The 27435-nt window shown below is 45.3% G+C and overlaps 1 protein-coding gene across 1 annotated transcript; it reads left to right on the forward strand.

The window, feature by feature from the left end:
- The first annotated feature begins 5351 nt into the window (after positions 1 to 5351).
- On the forward strand, positions 5352 to 27132 carry SNX12 (sorting nexin 12). Its single transcript, XM_044305970.1, has 4 exons — positions 5352 to 5601; positions 20784 to 20879; positions 21387 to 21511; positions 23567 to 27132. Exons 1-4 carry the CDS (start codon positions 5437 to 5439, stop codon positions 23667 to 23669), a joined length of 489 nt encoding a protein of 162 aa, XP_044161905.1. The 5' UTR covers positions 5352 to 5436; the 3' UTR covers positions 23670 to 27132.
- The last annotated feature ends 303 nt before the right edge of the window (positions 27133 to 27435 follow it).

The following is a 27435-nucleotide window of genomic DNA, read 5'->3' on the forward strand; positions in this document are numbered from 1 at the left end:
GTCACTTTACATCACTAAAAGTGCAACACCAAGCGATCAAAAAGGCGTATGCCCGCAAAAATAGTACCAGTCTAACAGTCAGCTCATCCCGAAAACAATTAGCCCCTACATAGGACAATCCCCCCAAAAATAAAAAAAAATATGGCTCTCAGACTATGGAGACACTAAAACATGTTTTTTTTGTGTAAAAAAAAAAAAAAGTATTCATATTAGGTATTGCCGCGTCCGTAACAACCTTCTCTATAACCTTCTCTATAACAAAAATATCACATGATTTAACCCCTCAGGTGAATACCGTAAAAAAAAAGATGTCAAAAAGCCATTTTGTCACCTTACATCACAAAAAGTGTAATAGCAAGCAATCAAACATTCATACGTACCCGAAAATAGTACCAATCAAACCATCATCTCATCCCACAAAAATCATACCCTACCTAAGACAAAATATCAAACAAATATGGCTCAGACTATGGAGACACTAAAACATGATTTTATTGTTTGTTTCAAAAAAGATATTGTGTAAAACTTAAATAAAAAAAGTATACATATTAGGTATTGACACGTCCGTAACGACCTGCTCTATAAAAATATCTCATGAACTAACCCCTCAGATGAACACCGTAATATTTTTTTCTAAAAATGGTATTAAAAAGCCATTTTGTCATTTTACATCACAAAAAGTGTAATAGCAAGCAATCAAACATTCATACGCACCAAAAAATAGTACCAATCAAACTGTCATCTCATACTGAAAAAAATTAGCCCCCTGTTGTGGAAATTTTATTATGCAGACATTTTATCTTAGGATGTGTGTGTGTTTTATAGATTGTCATCATGTCTCAGTGGTAATGGTAGATTATTGTATACATGTGTTTGTATGGGGTGTGTCCATTGTCTGCACAGCCACATTGGTTGCCCCTCCCTGTCCTTTGATATGTCATCACTTCCTGTATCCTTGTCTTGGGCCAGCCCCTTTTACACCTTTTGTGGTAGTCAATAAAAGACGGATACTGGGCAAGGAGGAGGGAGGAGTTGCTCAGAACTGAATGAAGATGGTAGCATTTGTGTGGTTCTCTGGCTGTAGCTGATGGAGGATGGAGTTGCCTTTTCCTTACACTAACTATGATGCGGGCTGATTACAACTATTAATATTTTTACCACAACACCCCACATAAGACAGTCACACAAAAAATAAAAATAAACTATGGTTTTTAGAATATGGAGACACTAAAAAATATATTTTTTCAAATATAGTCATATTTGGTATTGTCGCATCCGTAACAACCTGCTCTATAAAAATAGCTCATGATCTAACCTGTCAGATGAACGTTGTAAATAAACTGAAACAAACAACCCAAAAAAGTGTCATATTTGGTATTGTCGCATCCGTAACAACCTGCTCTATAAAAATAGCTCATGATCTAACCTCTCAGATGAACGTTGTAAATAACAAAAAATAAAAACAGTGCCAAAACAGCTATTTGTTTGTTACATCTCAAAAAGTGTAATATAGAGCAAACAAAAAATTATCTGTACCCTAAAATAGTACCAACAAAACTGCCACCTTATCCCGTAGTTTCCAAAATTGGGTCACTTTTTTGGAGTTTCTACTCTAGCGGTGCATCAGGGGGTCTTCAAATGGGACATGGCAACTTAAAATTATCCCAGTGAAATCTGCCCTCCAAAAACCATATGGCGTTCCTTTCTTTCTGTGCCCTGCCGTGTGGCCATACAGCAGTTTACGACCACATATGAGGTGTTTCTGTAAACTACAGAATCAGGGCAGTAAATACTGAGTTTAGTTTGGCTGTTAATCCTTGCTTTGTTAGCGGGAAAAAAATGATTAAAATGGAAAATCTGCCCAAAAGAGTGAAATTCTGAAATTTCATCTCCATTTTCAATGAATTCTTGTGGAACACCTAAAGGGTTAACAGAGTTTGTAAAATCTGTTTTGAATACCTTGAGGGGTGTAGTTTCTAAAATTGGGTCACTTTTCGGAGTTTCTACCCTAGGGGTGCATCAGGGTGGCTTCAAATGGGACATGGTGTCAAAAAAAAGTCCACCAAAATCTTCCAAAAACAACATGGCGTTCCTTTCCTTCTGCGCCCTGTCGTGTGGCCATACAGCAGAATCAGGGCAATAAATAATGAGTTTTGTTTTGCTGTTAACCTTTGCTTTGTTAGCGGGGATTTTTTTTTAAATTAAAATGGAAAATCTGCCAAAAAAGTGAAATTCTAAAATTTCATCTCCATTTTTCAGTCTTTTTTCAAGTCTTGTGGAACACCAAGGGTTAACAATGTTTGTAAAATCAGTTTTTAATACCTTGAGGGGTGTAGTTTCTAAAATTGGGTAATTTTTGGGTGGTTTATATTATATAAGCCTCACAAAGTGACTTCAGACCTGAACTGGTCCTTAGAGTGCTTTCACACTTGCGGCTGGACGGATCCAACAGGCTGTTCACCCTGTTGGATCCTTCCTTCCGCTATTTCGCCGGACCGCCGCTCCGTCCCCATTGACGCTCACCACGAACTGCTGTACTCCGCCGGAGCTCCGCCCTGTCCCCATTATAGTCAATAGGGACAGAGCGGCGGCACGGTGAAATAGCGGAAGGACGGATCCGACAGGGTAAACAGCCTGTCGGATCCGTCTTGCCGCAACTGTGAAAGTACCCTTAAAAAGTGGGTTTTGGAAATTTTCTGAAAAATTTCAAGATTTGCTTTTAAACTTCTAAGCCTTCTAACGTCCCAAGAAAAGAAAATGTAATTTACAAAATGATCTTTTTATAAATAAAAATGAAATATTTTTATTCAAATTTACCACTGTCATGAAGTACAATATCTGACGAGAAAACAATCTCAGAATGGCTTGGATAAGTAAAAGTGTTTTAAAGTTATCACCACATAAAGTGACACATGTCAGATTTTCAAAAATCTGTCTGGTCCTTAAGGTGAAAAATGACCTGGTCCTTAAGGGGTTAATAAGTATATTGAAAAGAAAAGGGCCCAATACTGGCCCCTGTGGAACCCCACTAGTTACATTGACTCAATCTGAATGTTTACTGTTAATAACCACCCTCTGTTCTCTATCACTGAGCCAGTTACTTACCCACATACAGACATTTTCTTCCAGTCCGAGCATTCTCATTTTATATACTCACACCAGTCCAGTTTAGAACTTACCTCCTCATATCAATCATGGGATAACCCCTTTAAAGTGCTACAGTAACTACTGATCATGGCATCTAAGGGCTCTTTCACACCTGCGTTATCGTCTTCCGGCATAGAGTTCCGTCATCGGGGCTCTATGCCGGAAGAATCCTGATCAGTTTTATCCTAATGCATTCTGAATGGAGTGAAATCCGTTCAGGATGCATCAGGATGTCTTCAGTTCAGGACCGGAACGTTTTCTGGCCAGAGAAAATACAGCAGCAATGCTGCACTTTTTGCTCCGGCCAAAAATCCTGAACACTTGCCGCAAGGCCGGATCTGGAATTAATGCCCATTGAAAGGCATTAATCCGGATCCGGCCTTAAGCTAAACGTCGTTTCGGCGCATTGCCGGATCCGACGTTTAGCTTTTTCTGAATGGTTACCATGGCTGCCGGGACGCTAAAGTCCTGGCAGCCATGGTAAAGTGTAGTGGGGAGCGGTATACTTCCCGTCCGTGCGGCTCCCGGGGCGCTCCAGAGTGACGTCAGGGCGCCCCACGCGCATGGATGACGTGATCGCATGGCACGTCATCCATGCGCATGGGACGCTCTGACGTCATTCTGGAGCGCCCCGGGAGCCGCACGGACTGTAAGTATACCGCTCCCCAGCTCCCCACTACTACTATGGCAACCAGGACTTTAATAGCGTCCTGGCTGCCATAGTAACACTGAACGCATTTTGAAGACGGATCCGTCTTCAAATGCTTTCAGTTCACTTGCGTTTCACTTATTCAAATTTACCACTGTCATGAAGTACAATATCTGACGAGAAAACAATCTCAGAATGGCTTGGATAAGTAAAAGTGTTTTAAAGTTATCACCACATAAAGTGACACATGTCAGATAAAGTACACGCCGGATCCGGACAACGCAAGTGTGAAAAAGGCCTAAGAGATGAGATCTCCGTTTTTTCCTGGCTGGCTGAGCAGCTTCCTTGCTGTCATTAGACAGTTGGACACTTGCTCCGTGCAGCACAGGACGCTTGTGCCCAGGTCGACATGCAGCAATAGGCTACTTTCACACTGGTGTTTTGGCTTTTCGTTTGTGAGATCCATTCAGTGTTCTCACAAGCGGTCCAAAATGGATCAGTTCAGTCACCATTCTGCTCTGGAGGCTGTCTGCAATGTTTTGCTGTCCACCTGGCGAAACTGAGCCAAACGGATCCGTCCTGGCACACAATGTAAGTCAATGGGGATGGATCCGTTTTCTCTGGCACAATGACTTTCAATGGTGTACAGGACGGATCCGTCATGGCTATAGAAGACATAATACAGTCATTCATGATGGATCCGCCCAAAACGTGAGTGTAAAAGTAGCATTAAAAGGTGTATGTGCAGCTTTGAAGCCTGTAGGTGACCGCTGTACAATCATTTGGTGGCCAGTAAGGGGTAAAGGGGTCCCATACACAGCACCATGGTAGAGCAGCAGTTTTTGGCAGGCAGAGCTGGAAGCAGAAGGTTCCCTCCACTATGCACAGGCTTTCCTCCTATACACTTAAGGCCTCATGCACACTGCCGTGTTTCACGGCCGTATGCGGGCCGTGGAACCGCGGCCTGGATCCCTCCTGAGAGCAGGAGCGCACGGCGTCACTGGTTGCTATGACGCCGTGCGCTCCCTGCTGCCGGCACAGAACAGTAATACACTGGTATAGATCATACCAGTGTATCACTGTATTGCGGCGGCAGCAGGGAGCGCACAGCGTCATAGCAACCAGTGACGCCGTGCGCTCCTGCTCTCAGGAGGGATCCAGGCCGCGGTTCCACGGCCCGCATACGGCCGTGAAACACGGCAGTGTGCATGAGGCCTAAGTATGCACTATAGTTCAATGGAGAGGTTCCAATGCAAATGTGAACTCAGCTTTATAGGGAAAAACGCAAATTTGAACAAGGCCTTAAAATATGTTGTAATGCAAAAATGTAATAATTTGTATATCGTTGACTTATTGATTTAAGAGTCCAACTCCATTGCATCTTAATATGAGAGGCTGTGAGGGATTTTGTGGACGGCTCGCTCCCATAAACCTCAAGGCAGGCTTCCCACGCGTGACGTTCACACCGCCTCCTCCAGCCCCTGCACCGGTATAAGACATAACTGAGCCACGCATGCGTAGCGTGACTTGGAAGCTTCTGCCTTGGTTAACGCGCAGCGGTACGTATTGCGCATGTGCTGTGTAGACCCTGGGCCGGGTGTGTCGGTCCCGCCGTCTATTGGTTCTGGTTTCCGGTCAGGATGGCGGACCCCACGGTGGCGGATACCCGCCGTCTAAACTCTAAGCCTCAGGATCTAACAGACGCGTACGGTCCGCCCAGCAACTTCCTGGAGATTGATATCTTCAACCCACAGACAGTGGGAGTGGGACGAAACCGGTATACGGTATACGAGGTCCGCATGAGGGTGAGTGCCTGGAGAACCATAGGAGGTGGGTGGCATCCAGAGAGTGGTGCCCATGCCCCATCACAGACTGGTCAGCCTGGCACTCAGCTGCAGGCATGGCCAAGGCGTTCAGGTGTGGTGGCCTGTCACCCATCCCTACAGTTTGACTGGCAGCGCTTTGATACTGGAGTGTATGTGGCAGGAGGGCGCCTATGGGTGTCCCTGTCACCCTGCATGCCCTATTCACCAGGTATGATCCACAAGAGCGTGACATGCATCCTCCTCTTGTGCCCATCACCCAGACCAGTGAGTAGTATGTGGCCTGTCACCCAGAATATGGCATCTATGCCCAGCAGCGTTATACCCAGTATGCTAAAACCGTGCAGAAAACATCTGATAAAAACCCTTTTTTTCTGTATGTATACTTGCGCCAGGAAATATCTGGGCACAGGATTTACAGAGAACCCAGTGGTCGCGTACCCACCAGCCAGACATTTCTGGCATGGAAGCTGGCACAAGGTCTAAATCTTCATAGAAATCCATCAGTAAGCATACCTTCATTGGGGATCCGTGTGATACTGAGTACATGGTAGGCTACTTTCACATGTGCGCTTTCCTTTTCCGTTATTGAGATCCGTCATAGGCTCTCAATAGCGGCGGAAAACGCTTCCGCTTTGTCCCTATTCATTGTCAATGGGAACAAAACTGAACGGAATGGACCAGTATGTGTTCTGTTTGGTTGTGTGCCCACCACGGACAGAATAAGGCTCCATTCACACGTCCGCAATTGTGGTCCTCATCCGTTCTGAAATTGTGTGGACCCATTTATTCTCTATGGGGCCGGATGAGATGCGGACAGCACAGAGTGTGCTATCCGCATTTCCGGAGCGTGGCCCCGATCTTCAGGTCCGAGGCTCCGGAAAAAAATAGAACATGTCCCATTCTCGTCCGCAATCTGCGGCTCCGTAATGCACTAAGGACGTCTGACTAGACTGTAACACTACAATCAGCGGTTTTCTGTCCGCTGTGTGGTGTGGATCAAGACAGATCCGCCGTGACTCGCAATGCAAGTCAATGGGGACGGATCCATTTTCTCAGACACAATAGAAAATGGATCCGTTCCGCACTGACTTTCAATGGTGTTCATGATGGATCTTGGGTTAAAGGGGTTGTCCGGGTTCAGAGCTTTTCTCCCCGGCAGCCCCCCTGACTTGATCTGCTCCGATGCGCTCCTTTGCCTTGCACTAAATCGCGCAGGGCAAAGGCATTTTCAGGACTTCCGGTAACGAACCGGGCTCTCCATGGGGCTGCCAGGAAGCCTGGTGACGTCACCGGCACTGATGGGCAGGCTTTGGCACTGCCCTAGCCAGTAAAATGGCTATGGCAGTCCTAAAGCCCACCCTCAGAGCCAGTGACATCACCGAACACACTGCCGGGCTGAAGTTTTCACCCGGCAGTGTGTTATTGTAAACAAAAGAGCCCGTGCCCTGCGCGATCTAGTACCGGACAAGGGAGCACACCGGAGCATGAGTTTGTCAGGGGGCTGCCTGGGTGACAATATGGTTATGTCCGGGTTCAGCTCTGAACCCGGACAAGCCCTTTAAAGTTAATACAACCGGATCAGTTCATAAGGGATGCAGATGGTTGTATTATCAGTAACAGTAGTAGTTTCCCTAGTTCAAGTGAATGGGTCCAGAGGAACAGAAAATGTCCGCACTTGGACGCCATCCGAACATCCAGATACTTCTGACAGAGCGGGCTCGTCCTGGTGTCTTCCCTTTGCTGCTCCATCTCCTCACTCCCTGCTTCTCCAGTGTGCTATCTGCTCAGTGTGGGATGGATCTGCACGCTGTGGTAGGTCGTGAGTGCTTGGTGTGCACCATGGGTGGTAAGGCCAGTGGGCACTTGATCAACATTAGAAGGGCTTTTCCGTGCGGACATGGCACAGCATGTCAATTTCTGCCAAGGAGTTCGCCCATTTCATTGTAGAGGGGTAAAGTTGCAGCACAACATGCACATGATATACATTTGCAGCTACCCTCAGGGTGCAGTGTCCTTCCTGAGGGTGGCCATAGGGTTCCTCATGCCCTACAATGCAGCCTGTCCTTCTGTGGAAGTGTGGGCAGCAGCAAATGCCAGAGCATAGACCAGTTCTCTCAAAAGGCCCCATACACACGGTCAGACATGCTCTCCTATAGGCCGCTTTCACGCATGGGCCGGACTGTATGTACCGGAATCCACTGCGCTAACCACATAGACATATAGTGACCTCCACAGTATGTCCATGTTTTGGGCATATTTGCTTCCAGATACACCCATTAGTCTACTGGAGCGCATAAAAAAAATGCAGGAAGGAAGAAAAAGCATGTAATTCCAGATTACTGATGGTATATTATCCGGAATCTGCGTATTCTGGAGCCTGAGTATACTCTGATTTCCATATGCTCATGTGAAAGCAACCATAGACTAATGTGTATGGGGAACTCATGACAGATGACCGCCCAATCCTCTTGTTCGCCAAGGTCTGCCACTGCCATTTTCTCCCCATTGAAAACGGGCACTTGGCCAAAACGAACACGTATGAGGAGTTGAGATGGTTGTCGGCTGAGAGCTATTGAATGAGTATTGTAAGGTCTCCAGTGCTTGCGGGGTTAGGAGGGGTGAAGTATAGGGTGGGGCCCTTGGGTGCACTTTCTTGTGTGACTTGTGAAAATCGTTTACTAGGGTTTTCAGAAGGAAATAACTCCATCTTCATCCTCTTGGTTAAGAAGTTTCTGACTCCTTGCAGATGGCGTACTGGCAGGGAAAGGGACCACAGCTACTAGAAGATAAGATGCCACTCTTTCCTCTAATTCCATGTGAGGCGAGGGTCACATCTGCACCAATTCCCATTTTCCGTTCAGGTTTAAGAGCAGAAAAACAATGGGGGTCATTTATGACCAGATATACGCCATTTTTTTGTAATGTATATTCCATTGCACGCCTGGTTTAGGTGTAGAAAATGGTCTAAATGTAAGAGAGCTAGAAAGCTGTCTTGCGGTTAGAAGCGGCCGTTTATACGCCCAAGTTATGTAGTTATTTAGCGCCTCTACATAACTATGGCGGATCCACCACCAGCTATAGGGCTTATTGAAACTGGCTTCTGGAGGGGCGGGGGTGCGCCAAAAAAATCCCTGAAATCTGTGCAGAATCAACTTTCAGCATGTCCCATTCACCTCTATGAGAGGTCCAAGAACAGCCATGAAAGCTTGCATGCTGGGAGTCATAGTTGTACCACAGTGGGCGGTCCCTGGACTAGAGCCAGGTAGCGGGAGCAGAGGGCTGTATTCTACTAGATGAGGCTGAACTGCCTGCTAGTCAGTGGGGGAGACCACGGCTATAACATGCTGTGATCTCCTCCTCTGTATAGGGAGGTGCAGTTGCTAATGCCATACAGAATGATTCTTTGCCGGCAGCAGACCGTGATTACACCGCCAAGCCATGATTTTTTAAACCTACTGAAAGTTTGCAATTGCTTGTTTAAGCGGGTAATTGATGGCAGTATTTTACAGGCAGATCACCGCTAACGAGTGTTCTACAAAGACCTTTTTTTTTGCGATAATCATCCCGACAATATTCTGTATTATAATACAGGCTTAACTTGTGGATCATTGTCCCACTGTAAAGCCCAATTTGGACGGACGTTCTGATTTGCTTCAAAAAATGGACTTGTATCAATCCGTATGGCATCCATTTGTATCCCTTTTTTGCAGACTCATACACTTCTGCATATATGTATTGAAACATTGACTTAAATGGGTCCACGTGCCGTCCTTGTGTAGTTCAGTATGTACACGGACAGATCAGACCCAATGAAGAAATTGCAGTCCAGCTGCTTACAAATGGCTGTGGATGCGTTTCCTACACACAGCGTCTTTGCTTACCTAAGCGCCCTTTCACACCTGCGTTCTTGTCTTCCGGCATAGAGTTCCGTCGTCGGGGCTCTATGCCGGAAGAATCCTGATCAGTTTTATCCTAATGCATTCTGAATGGAGAGAAATCCGTTCAGGATGCATCAGGATGTCTTCAGTTCCGGAACGGAACATTTTTTGGCCGGAGAAAATACTGCAGCATGCTGCGCTTTTTGCTCCAGGCCAAAAAACTGAAGACTTGCCGCAAGGTCAGATCCGGAATGAATGCCAATTGAAAGGCATTGATCCGGATCCGGCCTTAAGCTAAACGTCTTTTCGGCGCATTGCCGGATACGTCGTTTAGCTTTTTTAGAGTGGTTACCATGGCTGCCGGGACGCTAAAGTCCTGGCAGCCATGGTAAAGTGCAGTGGGGAGCGGGGGAGCAGCATACTTACCATCCGTGCAGCTCCTGGGGCGCTCCAGAGTGACGTCAGGGCGCCCCAGGCGCATGGATGACGTGATCGCATGGCACGTCATCCATGCACATGGGGCGCTCTGACGTCATTCTGGAGCGCCCCGGGAGCCGCACGGACTGTAAGTATACCGCTCCCCCGCTCCCCGCTCCTACTATGGCAACCAGGACTTTAATAGCGTCCTGGGTGCCATAGTAACACTGAAAGCATTTTGAAGACGGATCCGTCTTCAAATGCTTTCAGTACACTTGTGTTTTTCCGGATCCGGCGTGTAATTCCGGCAAGTGGAGTACACGCTGGATCCGGACAACGCAAGTGTGAAAGAGGCCTAATGTAGAAGCAGAACATGTTACTATTATCTTCCCTGCCTTAAAGGGGTTATTGGTGAATGATAATGAGGTCTTATCCTCAGGATATGTCATCATTATCAGATCAGTCGGGGGATGAATCCCAGCAACCCCGACGATCAGCTGTTTCTGCAGCCGGCTCCCGGAACCTTTCTATTGGCTTCAGTGGGTCTGTGTTCCACTTTTTGCAGATATATTCCATATGTGTTTGGAAAGCAACATCTGTGTGGTTTCCACATCGCAAAAAGATGGAACATGTCTTATGCTTGTCCACAAAATGCAGACTGTCAACCCATTGAAGTCAATGAGTCCGCAAAAAATACAGATGCAACACGAACGTATCCATATTTTTCAGATCTGAAGTTTGTGGACCGCAGAATGATACGGTCATGTGCAGGAGGCCTTAAAGGGAATCTGTCACCTGCTTTTACCATTTTAAAAAGGACCTTTCACTAAAATAAAACTTCTAAACGAACTATACAGACATGGAGAGCGGCGCCCAGGGATCTCCCTGCACTTACTGTTATACCTGGGCGCCGCTCCGTGCTCTCGGTATAGCCTCCGGTATCTTCATAGTTAGGCTCCACCCACTTGAACCTGCCGGCGTCTCATTCTCCCAGGCTGTAGTGCTGGCCAATCGCAGCGCTCAACTCATAGCCTGAGAGAAAAAAAAGCCACTGGGTGGAGCCTAACTATGAAGATACCGGAGGCTATACCGGGAGAACGGAGCGGCGCCCAGGTATAACAGTAAGTGCAGGGGGGTCCCTGGGCGCCGCTCTCCATGTCTGTATAGTTAGTTTAGATGTTTTATTCTAGTGAAAGGTCCTCTTTAAGCTGGCACCATCGCTATGTTCACTAAAGTACCTTATTTCCAGCAGTCCTCTTTTTACTTTATTTTGTTTTGTCCTTTTGATATAAAAGCGCTTTTTATGATATGCTAATGAGGCTCCAAGGTGCCCAAAGGGGCGTTTTTTTTCCTTCTCCGGTGCCCAGTGACGCCCCCCCTGCAGTGCCCAAGAACGCCTCTTGATCATCATATAACCTCCCACAGCCCGGCAAACGGTTCCGCTCCCTTCCCGTGTCATAGTCTACCTTCTAGAAATGCCCCGTCCTTCTTCCTGTCGGTGGCCAGAAAACAAATTGTGTTGGGATCTGTTCAGGAAGAAAACTGATGTTTTTCTGCAAGTGTGAGCGTTATTTCTGTCCAGATTGCTTGCTTTTTTTTGTTTTGTTTTCACATGTGTAAAGAAAAACTGAAGAATAACGATCTATATCTCCTAGATGCCTTCCGTTTTTCACTGAGCCCCATTCACTTCTATGGAGCCAGGGCTGTGTGAATAATGCACAACATAGAACGTGCTGAGATTTCTCTTCCCTCGGTGCAGTGGACACGTTTCTGCCTGACAAAGGGCATCCTATGTGCCCGAAACGTTGCTTTGTGTACCACCATGTCCTGCCAATAAAAACCAATTAAGCATTGCAAAAATTAGAGTGCTGTCTGAATTGTGTGATATCTCCTGAACGTGGAGATGATGCACGAAAAACGCGCTCATGTGCACAGGCCAGTATAATGAATGGCTCTGGATGCTATGCGTCCACTACACGCAGAACCTGTGTAAAAGAGCATCACAGGACAAGAATCCGATGCTCTGATTTCAGCCTGGACCTTTGCCCTTGGAGATGGGATGCTGCCATGGCTGGGCAAATCCCACAAAACTGGTTACCAATGCTTTTGGAAATGTGTTAGTGCAGCCTCCATTGATTGGAGAGTTTGTCTGGCCACACAAAAAAAGTAAACTTGCTGAATTGCTTGTAGAGATGTATTTACCGTCCACAATGGACACTATGATGGAACCCAATAGACCCCATTAGAGGTTTTTGGGGTCGGACACATCCTGGTGGTATCTGTTTAGCGATGGATCCAGCAGTGTTGGGCATCTTTCATACAGGCGTCCCAGATTTGCTCCGGATGCATCGTGGGAAAACCGCGCGAGTGCGCACACAATTTCAGGCAGTTTTGGCTGCGATTGTGTGGTTCATTTATTTTAAATTTTTCTTCAGCGCGAGTGCAATGCATTTTGTATGCGTGTGATAAAAAACTGAATGTGCTACCCAAACCCGGACTTCTTCACTGAAGTTCGGTGTTCTGTAGATTTTATTTTCCCTTATAACATGGTTATAAGGGAAAATAATAGCATTCTTAATACAGAATGCTTACTAAAATGTCGATTGAGGGGTTACAAAAAAATAAACTCTCCTCATCCACTTGATCGTGCAGCCGGCATCGTCTTATTTCGTCTTCTTTCAGGACCTGCAAAAGGACCTTTGGCGTAATCGCGCTCACCACATGGCGAACGAGATTATATCAGCGGAGGTCCTGCTGAATGGTGAGCGCAATTACTTCATTAACCCTAAGTTCACACCTGAGCGTTTTACAGCACGTTCCTACGCGCTGTAAAACGCTCAACAAGGAGAAACCAATGCTTCCCTATGGGAATGGTTCTCACCTCAGTTCTCACAAGTTCTTGAGCTTTTTTTGGGGCGTTTGTCGTGCGTTCCCGTACATAGACTTCAGCGGGAACGCTCAGGTCTGAACCCAGGGTAAAGGTCCTTTTTCAGGTCTCAAAGAAGACTATACCGGCTGCGTGATCAAGTGGATGAGGCAAGTTAATTTTTAACCCCTCAATTGACATTTTAGTAAACATTCTGTATTAAGAATGCTATTATTTCCCCTTATAACCATGTTATAAGGGAAAATAATACAGTGAATAGACTTTAATGGGGTCCGGGGTTGCTCATCCCTATCATCTCCTAGCAACCGTGCGTGAAAATCGCACCACATCCGCATTTGCTTGCGATTTTCACACAGACCCATTTATTTTTATGAAAAACGCGGAATATAGAACCTGCTGCGATTTTTCACGTAGCGCACAAGTAATGCGTGATGAACATTGCTCATGTACACAGCCCCATTGAAATGAATGGGTCAGGATTCAGTGCGGGTGCAGTGCGTTCACCTCATGCATTGCATCTGCGCGGAATACTCGCCCGTGTAAAAGGGGCCTTAGTTAACCCAAGTGTTAACACAGATTTTGCACAGGATATGGAAAACATGGCACGGCACCTATCTATGGGTTGTGTCTGGTACAGCAGTCACTGACTAAGCTGTGATACCACCCATAGCCCTATAAATATAACGGGGCAGATAACTGTCTAGATCTGCTATTGGTTGGCATATTTTCACACAGAAATTTACTGCAGAATTGTGGTGCAAAATTGCTAATTTTAGGCCACACCCCTTTCCAGTGAGGCCACGCCCAGTGAGGGGTCACTGGAGGAGATTTAAAGGGAACCTGTCATCAACTTTATATTGACCTCACTGAGGGCAGCATAAAATAGTGACCGAAATGCTGATGTCAGCGGTGTCACTCATGAGCTAAAAGAGAGAGGTTGCCGAGAACCAGCATCATAATCATTGCAGCCCAGGCCTGGAAAAGAGTCAGATCTACCTGAGAAGAGTCCTGGTTATCCATGATCTCCTGCTCTCTCACCCACCTGCTGATGATTGGCAGTTCTCTCCTAGAGAGAAAGGGAGAAAACTAGGTAGAAGCCGGTCAGTCATCAGGTGGGCAGGAATTCATGAGTAAGGCTACTTTCACACTAGCGTTCGGGGCTCCGCTTGTGAGTTCCGTTTGAAGGCTCTCACAAGCGGCCCCGAACGCATCCGTCCAGCCCTAATGCATTCTGAGTGGACGCGGATCCGCTCAGAATGCCTCAGTCTGGCAGCGTTTGGGCTCCGCTCCGCTAAGCAGGCGGACACCTGAACACTGCTTGCAGCTTTTGGGTGTCCGTCTGGCCGTGCAGAGGCAAACGGATCCGTCCAGACTTACAATGGAAGTCAATGGGGACGGATCCGTTTGAAGATGACACAATATGGCTCAATTTTCAAACCGATCCGTCCCCCATTGACTTTCAATGTAAAGTCTGGACGGATCCGTCTGAGGCTACTTTGACACTTAGAATTTTTTTTACAATATAATGCAGACGGATCCGTTCTGAACGCAAGTGTGAAAGTAGCCTGACCAGGACTCTTTTCCAGGCCCAGTCTGCTATGATTATAAAGCTGCTTCTCGGCAACCACTTAATTTGAATTTTTAAATGACAGACCACTGAAATCACCTCGCCTGTCTGTACTTTATTCTGCTGTCAGTATGGGCAGCATAAAGGTGATGACAGGTTCCCTTAACATAGTAGTGTAATGTGCAAATGGCTTAGTTACCCATGGCAACCTATCAGATTCTGCCTTTCCTTTTCTGTGCAAAAATGAAAAGTTGAATCTGATTGGTTGCTATGGGCAACTGAGCCAGTCATACTTTATATCAGTTTGATAAATCTCCCCCATTGAGTTTTGTATATCCCAGAGGTCAGTTTGCCTAAAAATGGGTGAATTCACATGACGTACGTATTATGCGATCCGCCAAATACTCACGGCGTTCAAGTTGCATGCTTTTTTTGCAAACCCAGAAAAAGAAACTCTCCTTCTCCCTGGCTGTGATTGGACTGCGCTACAGCCAGGGAGGAGGAGACGCCCATTGAGAAACCCTGGTGTCTGCTCCTCCCTGTGCCAATGCTATTCATTAGCATACCAGGCGGGCACAGCGGGGGAACGGCGCCCAGGCAAACTAGTAAGCAATGTTACATGCCTGCACTATGCCCTACATAACCTGCTAGTTATTTCATAATGTCTGCACCCATGAAAGGTTCTCTTTAAGGCCACTTTCACCCAGACAGTATTTAGTCAAGTGTTCATAAGTATTTGTAAGCCAAAACCAGGAGAGGATCCAAAAGACATTGGGGCAATATATACCGTAGTTTTCTGGCATAAAATTTTTTGCAAACTTCATGTTTGCAAATTATTAGGGTCCATTCACACGTCCGTTTTTTCTTTCCTGATCTGTTCCGTTTTTTGCGGAACAGATCTGGACCCATTCATTTTCAATGGGTCCTGAAAAAAATCGGACAGCACAATGTGTGATTTTTTTTTTTTTTTTTTTATATATATATTTTTTTTTTTCAGGACCCATTGAAAATGAATGGGTCCAGATCTGTTCCGCAAAAAACGGAACAGATCAGGAAAGAAACAACGGACGTGTGAATGGACCCTTAAAAGCCATTGCGCCTAAATGTAGGCGCAGGCAGCATTTGTATGCCGTCTTCACTAGGGATGTCCCGATACCAGTATTGGTTTCGGGACCGATACCGGGCATTTGCACGAGTACTTGTGCAAATGTCGCAGATACCTGATGGCCTTGCAGCTGCGTGTCCCAGATGCTCAGTGGTGGGGAGCAGCAGCGGGTCCCGTGTCGGATTCCATTCGGCGGTGCTCCCAGACAATCAGCGTGGGGATGGCAGCGTGTCCCAGCTGATCGGCGTGGGGGAGGGACTTCTGTGCGGCGGCTCCCAAGTCCCATGCAGTTGCCTAGCACTGGGAGGACATTAAAGCCACTTCCTCCCAGTACTCTGGTGCATCCGCATGGGAAGGATTACAGCAGGCCAGGCCATTTCATGGTCACAGTGAATATAAAATAAGGTGGGGGAGGAATGGGCATATAATAGTGATTCCCAACCAGTGTGCTTCCAGCTGTTGCAAAACTACACTTCGCAGCATCCTGTCCGTAGTTTTGCAACAGCTGGAGGCACGCTGGTTGGGAAACGCTGTTATTTGCCCATTCCCCTCCTTATATGCCAGTGTTTCCCAAACAGCGTGCCTTCAACTGTTGCAAAACGACAACTCCCAGCATGCCTGCACAGCCAAAGGCTGTCCGGGCATGCTGGGAGTTGTAGTTTTGCAACAGCTGGAGTAGGGATTAACCGATTATCGGTTTTACCGATATTATCGTCCAATATTCAGGATTTTGAAAGTTATCTGCATCTATTTTGCTGATTTAATGAATCTGGAACAAGGATCGCTCGGCTGTCAGCGCGATCAGTGTTCCCTCAGCAACACAGAGGAGAAGGAAGCAGTGTCTCCCTCCCCCTGTGCTGCCGCTGCTGCCAGTGAGAGGAGAGGGGCTGTGACCACTGCGCCACCAATGATGTTAACTAATTCATTCATTCCAGGGCTCCAGATGGCGACCGTTTTGGTCGCCAATGCGCCTTAAAATTTGCAGATGGCGACAAGACTTTTTAGTCTTGTCGCCATTTGCGACTGTACCGCCGTGATCCTGCGCTGCCCAAGTTCTCTTCAGTAGCACAGTCAGTGGAGAAGGAAGGAGTCCCTCCCTCTCCACCGTGACGCGGCCGCCACTACCACCAATGGGCAGATAGCAGGGAGGAGGAGGGGAGGAGCTGTCGCCATTGCGCCACCAATGAATGTAAAACATAAGTATAGGCAGCGGTATCACAGACCCGGCACCCGGCCTCAATAACAGGGCATGCGATACATGGCAATTAACCCCTCAGGTGCCACAGATCGCATGCCCTGTTATTGAGTCCGGGTGCCGGGTCTGTGATACTGCTGCCGACAGGAGTTGAAGAGGACCTTTCATGGGTACAAAGAATATTAACGTATTAGTAGTAGGCTACATAGAGCGGCGCCCAGGGATCTAAGTGCACTTACTATTAGTCCTGGGCGCCGCTCAGTTCACCCGCTGTGGGCCCCGGTAATTTCAACATTCAGAGCAAGGAGGAGGAGACGCCAGTGTCTGTCCTTCCCCCTGACAGCAGCGCTGACCAATCACAGCGCAGAGAGAGGGAGAAAAAAAACAACTCCCTCTCTCTGCGCTGTGATTGGTCAGCGCTGCTGTCAGGGGGAAGGACAGACACTGGCGTCTCCTCCTCCTTGCTCTGAATGTTGAAATTACCAGGGCCCACAGCGGGTGAACTGAGCGGCGCCCAGGACTAATAGTGAGTGCACTTAGATCCCTGGGCGCCGCTCTATGCAGCCTGCTACTAATAAGTTAATATTTTTTTTTGGACCCACGAAAGGTCCTCTTTAATTACATTCATTGCTGATGCAGTGTGCCCTCCCAAAGCCTCACGGCTCCCCCCCCCCCCCCCCCCCCATTATCACTGGCCACAAGTCCCCTGCCATTGTTATATGGTGGCCACAGGGTCCCATCCCCTCCATTGGTGGCAGTGGCAGATTACACTGCTGGGGCTCAGATCGTTACCATGGCAGCCAGGACGCTACTGGAGCCCTGGCTGCCATGTTCAGCTCCCTGCTGCTGTGTGCACAGGGCAGCAGGGAGATGTGTGAATAGCACAAGGGATGAAAAGATCCAGGTTCTAGTCCTAAGGGAAGAAATGGTTATTAAATAAAAAGTTAAACAAAAAAAACACCAAAATACTAAAAGTTTAAATGGCCCCCTTCCCAGTTTTACATATAAAATTTACAAACAATAAAGAATTAACATATTACATATCGCCACGTCCCAAAAAGTGTGAGCTATTAAAATATAAAAAAATATTTCCGCTCGGTGAAGGCCGTAACAGAAAAAAAAAACTCTAAACCACGCAATTCGCTATTTTTAGTCACCTTGTCCCCCAGAAGATGTCCCTGGATGTGAGAGCTATGTGGTGCTGTTTTCTTCTTTATGTAGTGCTGGCTCACTACTGTGACCTGCGTCTCATCTTCTCAAAGTCCTTTTTTTTTAAATTTATATGCATTTTAAATTTGGCAACTAAAAAATGTAATTAGGCTCCTAAATTTTTTAGTTTAGGAGCCAATGGCTCCTGGTCTTTTTTTTTTTTTTGTCTGGAGCACTGCTTTCATTCAAATTAAAGAGGAGGCGGGAGCGGTCTGCAGAATCACATCGATCCGGGGTTGACTACTGTGGATTCTGGCTACCGCTCATGGAGGTCGGGTGCGGCTATATGATTCTGCAGCCAGCACCTGCCTCCTGTATATGAATTATGAGAGGGTTATCTTCATTGGCGCAGTGCACCCCCCCAGTATTAATCATTGGTGGCAGTGGCCACAGAGTCCCCTCTCCCCTCTTCATTGGAGGTGCAGTGTCAGCTTCTGATCGGAGCCCCAGCAGTGGGGCTCCGATCGGTTACCATGGCAGCCAGGACGCCATGGTAAGCTCCATGCTGCTGTGTGCAAAAGTTAAAAAAACAAACACTAAAATATTAGGTATAAATGAAAAATAAAGCTATGCAAAAAAAGCTACTCGTTTAAGTATACCTGTCATATAATTTTTTTTATTTATATGTTTGTTATTATTTTTTTTGGAGTATTGGGTTGTGGTGATTAATATCTCCTTGGTGGCCCGATTTCAACTTTTCACTGTGTATTCAATTGCCCCTTAATTCCACAGTTTTGTTCCCTGTACTGCCTACTTTTACCTCTGCTTAAAATAAGGTTGCTAGGCATGGTCCGTCTATCTGTGGAAGGACGGAGGACGCAGAGGCACGCAGCGTGCAAGGTCAGATTACTGACAGCCAGGGACTGTAAGTAAATGATTAAAGCCAGGTCCTCCCCAGCAGCTGATAACAGTGCCTGGGCTGTGTGCACTTCTCCCTGTCCCTGCGCTTGGCAGACGCTCCCTCACTCAGCAGAGCTGGAGAAGCAGAGTGGAAGCAGCGCAGACCAGGGAAGGGAGATCTGCCATCTGCTCAGAGTATAAATGAAAGCAACATGTGGTAAGAGGACCCCTTTGTGCTGCAGGAGATTAACCCTTTAAGGGGAGGGCTCTGGTTACTGACACTTTTGGGGGGCTATTGTTACTGGCTAGTAATGGCAGGCGGGATTAGCCTCAGGGTGAGGGCAGTGGTGGCCATCTTAACTGAATAGTGAAATTGCAGTTTTATGCAGACTGGTTGCTAAGGGCTGAATCTTATTAAATATGGGGTAAGGCCTCTTTCACACTTGCGTTGTCTGGATCCGGCGTGTACTCCACTTGCCGGAATTACACGCCGGATCCGGAAAAACGCAAGGGTACTGAAAGCATTTGAAGACGGATCTGTCTTCAAAATGCTTTCAGTGTTATTGTGGCACCCAGGACGCTATTAAAGTCCTGGTTGCCATACTAGTAGTGGGGAGCGGTATACTTACAGTCCGCGCGGCTCCCGGGGCGCTCCAGAGTGACGTCAGAGCGCCCCATGCGCATGGATGACGTGCCATGCGATCACGTGATCCATGCGCTTGGGGCGCCCTGACGTCACTCTGGAGCGCCCCGGGAGCCGCACGGACGGTAAGTATGCTGCTTCCCCGCTACACTTTACCATGGCTGCCGGGACTTTAGCTTCCTGGCAGCCATGGTAACCATTCAGAAAAAGCTTAACGTCGGATCCGGTAATGCGCCGGAACGACGTTTAGCTTAAGGCCGGATCCGGATCAATGCCTTTCAATGGGCATTCATTCCGGATCCGGCCTTGCGGCAAGTCTTCAGTTTTTTTGGCCGGAGCAAAAAGCGCAGCATGCTGCGGTATTTTCTCCGGCCAAAAAACGTTCCGTTCCGGAACTGAAGACATCCTGATGCATCCTGAACGGATTTCACTCCATTCAGAATGCATTAGGATAAAACTGATCAGGATTCCTCCGGCATAGAGCCCCGACAACGGAACTCTATGCCGGAAGAAAAGAACGCAGGTGTGAAAGAGCCCTAAGTCAGTCTAATAGTAACTGATTCTGGAATATCATGTTATTAGTAACTACATATATGAAAATTGAAATTGGTGTCTAAGTGTGACAGTTATCCTTTAACAATAAACATGTTCATTTTCAGCAGATTTGTTTAGGAATTTTTAGTTTTTTCAAAAATGAAAATGCACAGAATATCAGTATAAGCTATCGGTCTGAAAGTTCAGATTATCGGTATCTGCTCTAAAAAAATCAACATCGGTCGATCCCTAAGCTGGAGGCACATTGGTTGGGAAACACTGTTATATGCCCATTTATTAACCCTTGTACAAAGAAAAAGTAAAACAGTTGTCCATAGCAACCAAATTCCAGCTTAAATTTTATTTTATTTTTTTACTCTGAGTACTTAAATTAAAGTATTGAAACTCAATCGGGACATCCCTAGCCTTCACCACTTTCCCCGGAGGGGACATGCAAATTTATATTCATTCATGCCAGTTTTGTAGTGTAAAAGAAGACTAAAATCTACAGCAGGTCCAAGCTTCTGTTGAGGTGCTCGGAGTGCACCTCATTATAAATTAGGCACGTCCTTCGGCAGCGCAGGTCTGTGATGAATCCCCCCCCCCCCCCCCCGTATTCCTTCTCTAGAAGAATCTGCTGTATCTGTACTGGATGCATTCAGCACAACCCCAGAAGATGATGCGTAAACATGGTAAATGATGTTGCTGCCGCTTACACACCCCACCCATGGACCATTACAGAAGTTGGTTTACATTTGTCTACATTCGTGTATGTTTTGAGCGACTATAGCAAAAAAAGGAAACCAAGCTGGAGCCAGGTTTAGTGTTAATAAAGCTGGACGTGTAATTGATTCCACACTGATTACTACTATTGTTTCCTCTCCAGACAAACCTTCCCATCTTTAAACAGAAGGACTCCACTGTTAGGAGGCGGTACAGTGACTTTGAGTGGTTGAAGAATGAACTGGAGAGAGACAGTAAGGTGAGCAATACTATGGCGTAGAACATTGAATTAAAATGCAAAGTTGGTTTTAAAGTGATTTTATATTCAATCACTTTATTGCTTGAAGGCCCCTTTACATGTCTTAATGTAGCAAGCAGTTGTCGGGAATGAAGCGTTCTTTCCTGACAATCGCTTGCCCTTTAGTGGAGGAGAAAGTTCCATTTACATGCAGTGATCTCCTCCACAGTTTTTGGGGGAGCGACTGCTAATACCATTACTCGTCCTCGTACAGAATCCTTGTGTAGATAGATCATTGTTTGCTGGCAGCAGATTGTGCTAAGTGTCCGCATCAACAATCCTTTTATCTGATGAACGAGTGCCCTTTGTTCACATCACGTCATAGCCTTCCATCAGACATAAATGTCAGTATTGCTTGACCTATACCTGTGACAAGGTTCTGACGTACGCCCTCACCCATAGACATTATTTACATAGCATGGACTGCACTTTTCTATACAGTAAATGTGTTTTTATTCATTCCTGTAGATTGTGGTACCTCCATTACCAGGCAAAGCACTGAAACGACAGCTTCCATTCCGAGGAGATGAGGGCATTTTTGAAGAGTCCTTCATTGAAGAGCGACGGCAAGGACTCGAGCAGTTTATTAATAAGTACGATTTGTATCATGTGTTAGGCTAGTTTCACACTAGCGCTTAGCATCCGGCAGACTGTTTTGGCAGTGAACATTCTGCCGGATTTCCCTGCATTCCAGCATTGCCGGAAGTGTAAACATCGCCGTTCGGCCCCATTAACTATAGAGGGCACCATAAAGATCCAGCCGCAATTGGTCAAATATGCTGAGAATCGGCCAGAAGAAAACCGCTGCTCGCTGTGTAAAATATAGCCATACATACTGTATGGTATACACTGCTCATAATAAATACGGTGATACTGTAGTATCTCTGACTCTTTTGGACGCAGTAATATACCAATTATGTTTATATGAGAAGTGGGAAAAGTTTTTTCTTTTTTTCTTTAATATTTATTTTTAATATTTAAAAATGAGGTTTTCCACTTGGCCGTGCTCAATCCATGATGCAGTAGGGGGGGGATTTATCAAGATTGGCATACCCATATGCAAGTCTTGTTCTCACTGCCCTGGTGTGAGATCCTTAGCTGTGTCTAAGGATCAAAAGGGAGGTTATAACTAGGGATGAGTGAATCGACTTCGGATGAAACATCCAAAGTCTATTTCCCCCAAAACTTTGTTCCAATTCTGTACTCCGCACAGTATTAGAATGTATTGGCTCAGATGAGCCAAAGTTATTGCTTCGCGAAGTCTCATGAGACTTCGGGTAATAACTTCATAAATTAATTTGTACTGTACAAAAACATTTACCGAACTCTGGTCCTGTTCCAAGGTACCACTTGGAACTGAACCCAAGTTCGGGAAAGTTTTTTTTTTTACAGTACAAATTAACTTCGGCTCATCGGAGCCAATACATTCTAATACTGTACGGAGCTCCTGCTCTGTACAGTATTGGAACAAAGTTGTGTGTGATTTATATATATATATATATATATATATATATATAATTATAGGTTGTTTCATCCAAAGTCGATTCGCTCATCCCTAGTTATAACTCAAAAATACAGTCACTGGTAAGAAGATTACCATCACTACAGTTTACATTACATCATGTACTTTTCTAACAGGTTACAGAATACACATTTTTGTGGGAGTGCTTCTTTAATAAATTAGGTGCATCTCTGCCCAGAAACTGAAGTCTACTCCAGCCAGTGGCTGGTGCAGACTTAGGCTACATTCACACAAACGTACTTTGTTTCCGTGTCCGTTCTGTTTATTTGTAATCTAGGATGCAGACCTATTCATTTCAATGGGTCCACAATTCATGTAGACAGCCCACCATGTGCTGTCCGCATCCATATGTCCATTCCGTTGTCCTGCAAAAAAAATAGAACATGTTCTATTCTTGTCCGTTTTGCGGACAAGGATAGGCATTGTTACAATGGATCCACAAAGAAAAATGGATGCAATACAGATGCCAAAAGGACATAATCAGTATTTTTTTTGCTGATCAGTGTTTTGCAGACCGCAAAACACACACGGTCGTGTGAATGTAGCCTAGAGCTATAACTTACACCAGTTTCTGGCAAAAGTTATAGTAGATTTATATTCCCAGGAACTAAAAAATGAAGGTTAATATTGAATGCTTAAAGGAGAGATCTTAAGAGCTGTGAGGAAAATTGTCTAACTGTTCATTATACAACTGAGAACTTTTATTTTCTAAAACACAAATACAGTTTTTTAAATGAGGATTTCAAAAATGCTAATATTGGTGACCTATCCTCAGGATAGGTCAGATTGGTGGATGTCCAACTCTTGGCACTGATCAGCTGCTTTATGGGGGTGCAGCCTGTTCTTGGTATTGCAGCCACAGCGCCATATATTGTGTAATAGCTGTTCTTGGTATTGCAGCTCAGTCCCATTTATTTGAATGGGACTGAGCAGCACAAAGAACATGCGACCAAAAAGAGCGACATCGCAGGCAGTGCTTGCCTGAACGTCACAGGGCCCCTTCCAACAGCTGATGGAGTGCCTCCACCAGACATTGATGACTTATCCTGTGGATCGATGAGCAGGACGAAATAACCTTTGCACTTCTGCATTATCTTGTTGTAATTAAACCATTCTTCTTTTGCAGGATCGCTGGACATCCCCTTGCACAGAATGAGCGTTGTCTGCATATGTTTCTGCAGGATGAAACAATTGATAGAAATTATGTGCCAGGAAAAGTACGCCAATGAGAAATCTAGGCACATCCATCTCCTCCTTGCCCCACACAAAACCATTGCCTGCTAAATTACCTTTATTTTTACACTAAGCCTCCAACTGTCCCCTCTTTTCAAGACCACATTCTGTCCTTGATTCTATCCTGTGTTTTTACCTGTTTATATCACTGTTAGATTCTTACACTCAGTAGAATTATTCAAGTCTGTTCATTTCCATCCCCTCCCTTGCCCGGAGTTGGGGAGATGTTTGTTTTGGCCTTCAGCCTCCTAATTCTTAGCCCTGAAAAATACAAGCTTTCCTGATGGCTCAGTTCCCTTCCAAGCAGTCTCTCGGCTAAATGTGTAGGGGAACCGCCATCAAAACTACTTCTGTTTGAGTAAATGCCCATGGAGTGCTATATCAAGTGGAAAACTTTTTCTTCCCATTCACTAGTCCATGACTGGGAGATATTTTAATACAGTCTGTAACTTGTGCCCCAGGTCTTGAAGTGATCAAGCGAGTGTACACTCTCTGCCCTCCCTGATCATCACCACAAGCGTGCTGTCTATTTAATGCTCAAAGTACAGACCTCAGATAAAGTACAGGCGTCTATCTGCTGCACAGCAAAAATATGTCTTGTCTGATATGTAAGTGGTTATAACAGATAACACCCACTCCAACTGAATCGGGTTAATTTTCAGAAATTGACTATTACATGCTAAACAAAGAATGTATCATTACATTGAAGACCATGTCTAAAACATGTGATCCACTGGAGAAGACATGCTTGTGTTCCTGGAGCCTCCGGGATGGTGGCATTTGAATTATTGAGATACAGCATTGTGTCTCAGTATGTATTGGTTAAAGATCGCCATCATCAAACAACCTTACGTTGCTTTGCCATGTATGTCGGGAAAGCCTTTGAGCTTAGGTGTAGGGGAGGGGGAGCATATTTATTCATGATCAGCTTTGGAGTCAGGGGTCAGGGTGGCTCTTGGTTAAGTGTTAAATTTGAGGTGTCCTAGCGGACACTGTGACCTTGTGCATGTGCTGACCAGTTATAACACACTCAGACCTGGGCTTATAAGCAACTTTGCTGCCTGTGTCCTTGTGCTGGAGACCATGTCTGTGTATATAAATATCTATATCTGATATTTTGGCTGTGTGTTGTCACTGCTTCTTCTGCTTTACTTATTATTGATCTATACGTGGAAACACTCTAAATATTTAATTCCTAAACGTCACCATTTGCCACTAATCTGTGTGCCATTTTGCAATTCATATTTTACATCACCTTCAAAGATTTTGGTAGACTTATGTTGTATGTCAGATGTAATAGTGTCTCTTTGTGTAATTTCCCTCAGATGTAAATCCTCGTAGCTAAACCAAAACTATCCATCCAAGCTACTACTTTAATATCGATGGCCTATCTTCAGGGTAGGCAATCAATACCTGATGGGGTAGGTTCAGACACCCTGCACCCCTGCAGATAAGCTGTTTCAGGGTAACTGGCACCAGAACTACACAGCTCTGTCTATTGTGCAGTAGACTGAGCTTGAAACTGCACCATTACTCCCATTCACTTCAGTAGAAGCAGCTCCACAGTAACCAGTTCAATCCACTACTACACAGTGGACGTAGCTGTGTACTTCTGGTGCCTTCAATTATTAAAGTATGAGAATCCCTTTAACATTTCATTATAGGGGTATTCCAATTATACACTATTATGGCATACCCAAATAGGGTATAAGGAATTATGTCTGTGAGGAAAAGTACACAAAAAGAAACACTACTGCGTTCCTTGTACAATATAAAGCGTCTGTCCAGGAGACTGCTCCAGCTGTCACTCAGATGGGAGGAGAGGGAAGCAGCTCACTGCAGAGAGGATTTTAGCGCCTTGCGAGTGCTTGTGGGGTACAGATATCGTAAAAATTTGCAGCATAAATTGATATTGATTTTAAATCTGCAGCATTTCAATTCTGTGGATTTCAACTTTTGCAATGCAAGAGATAAAACTTTGCAACAAATCTGCAGCAATTATGGGAAAATCCATCCTGGTGACTGTACCCTGACAGTTCTTTTGCACAGTAATGGTGATAAAAGAAAAGGTATTTTAACGGATTGTCACCCACCCGTTGACTATGCACTCATGTCTGCATGCATGTTTCTAAACGTCCCTGAAGAGATTGCCGCTGCACACCAATCATATAGCTGTGAGAGCAGGGGGCCTGATGTCCGTGACAGCAGGATTCCCCATAGCGGAGGCAGGGACATTTTAAATTCTATTTTACCATCCCTGCCTTCCCAATTGCTCTAAACATAAAGCTTGATGAGCGCTGTGTATAGAGATCAGGAAGCACCAACAGTGCTTACTGCTCCAGTCCCAGGCATCTGCATGAGCTGCTGGATCTTAGCAGGGCTGTACAGCCTCTCTGGGCGCTGCATTCCCCTTGTAACTGGGGCTACTATGTCAGCCCCAGTTACAGGAGAAATCGGCAATAAAAAAAAAAAGTGTTTAATGACCGTATGGGGGGCACAAAGTGCTAAAAAAAAAAAAATATGCTGCCACACTACAGCTCCTCGTCTCTCCCCTGGCAACCATAACCCATATATCAAATGACCGGTCTGGAAAGTTATACATAATTAAGAAAAAGTTAAGTTGCCAACTGTGCTGTTAAAATATAAATAATTGTGAAAAACACTTATTTCCCAGGGTATAGAAACAAAAAAGTCCTAAAAATGACATTAAAAAGAGCCCCAGATATCACTGAATAAAGGCACAAAAATTATTTACATAACCAAACAAGAAAATAATGTTATGGCTTTCAAAGATGCATGTACTAAATACAAATGAATATGCACCTGGTCTGGAACTGGTTAAACAGCAGTTCATGGCCCCTACCTAGCGCTGTCAACAGTTTTACAGGTTCACAACTGCTGATGGATTCCCTGTGGAGTCTGAATCAAAGTTGGTTTTGGGTGAAGTTGGTAGTAATGCACAAACTCTGACTCCTGCTTACAAATTATTATCTATTATTAATATGGTATAATTAATTTATTAACTTTCATAGGAAGGAATTAAAAAATGTTTATTATAAATATATATTATGTTTTCTATCAGTCTAAGGCCCCTATTTGTCATAAACTATGATAAGCTGGGTGTTCTGGTGGTGATACATGATCAGTTTTCACCTCCCTTGTGTTCTCTCTTGTCCCTTATCCTAGGTATCTTCATGCTGCTCCAAGGCCCTTAGTTACAGTGCCTGAAACCATGCTGCACATGCTCAGTAGTGAAGTTCTTCCTCTAAAGACCAGAGGATGAAGTTCACTACTGGCCATGCCTGCAATCATCTCAGAACTGCTAGACAGAACAAGAAGTACAGTATTAGAGGGGTTGCCCCATTTTTCAAACCAACATCTGAATACTTTTGTAATTGCATGTAATTAAAAATTTAGTACAGCCAATGAGTTATTCAATAAAATATCTGTATAGCGCCACCTGCTGTTTGTTCTTTTTCTTATTTCTCTGTCCACCTTACTGAGGTGGTCGCACATGCTCAAGTCCATCCTTTAACTGCCATCAGCTGTATCTACTGAAAGTTACAGGGAGACAGTTGCTAACTTGAAACAAGTCCAGTAGGGCAATTGGAACAATCAATAGGGAGATCTCTGGATCCATGTGAGGTACGGGGCTGGTTCTAGCTTTGTTACAGATTGTCATGTACTAATGATGTCTGATTTTAATTTTTACATAAATCATGGGATGACCCCTTTAAGGCAAGCACTAAATGTAGCCTCTGC

The sequence above is a fragment of the Bufo gargarizans genome, chromosome 9, assembly GCF_014858855.1.
Source record: "Bufo gargarizans isolate SCDJY-AF-19 chromosome 9, ASM1485885v1, whole genome shotgun sequence".
In the NCBI taxonomy this organism is placed as follows: Eukaryota; Metazoa; Chordata; class Amphibia; order Anura; family Bufonidae; genus Bufo; species Bufo gargarizans.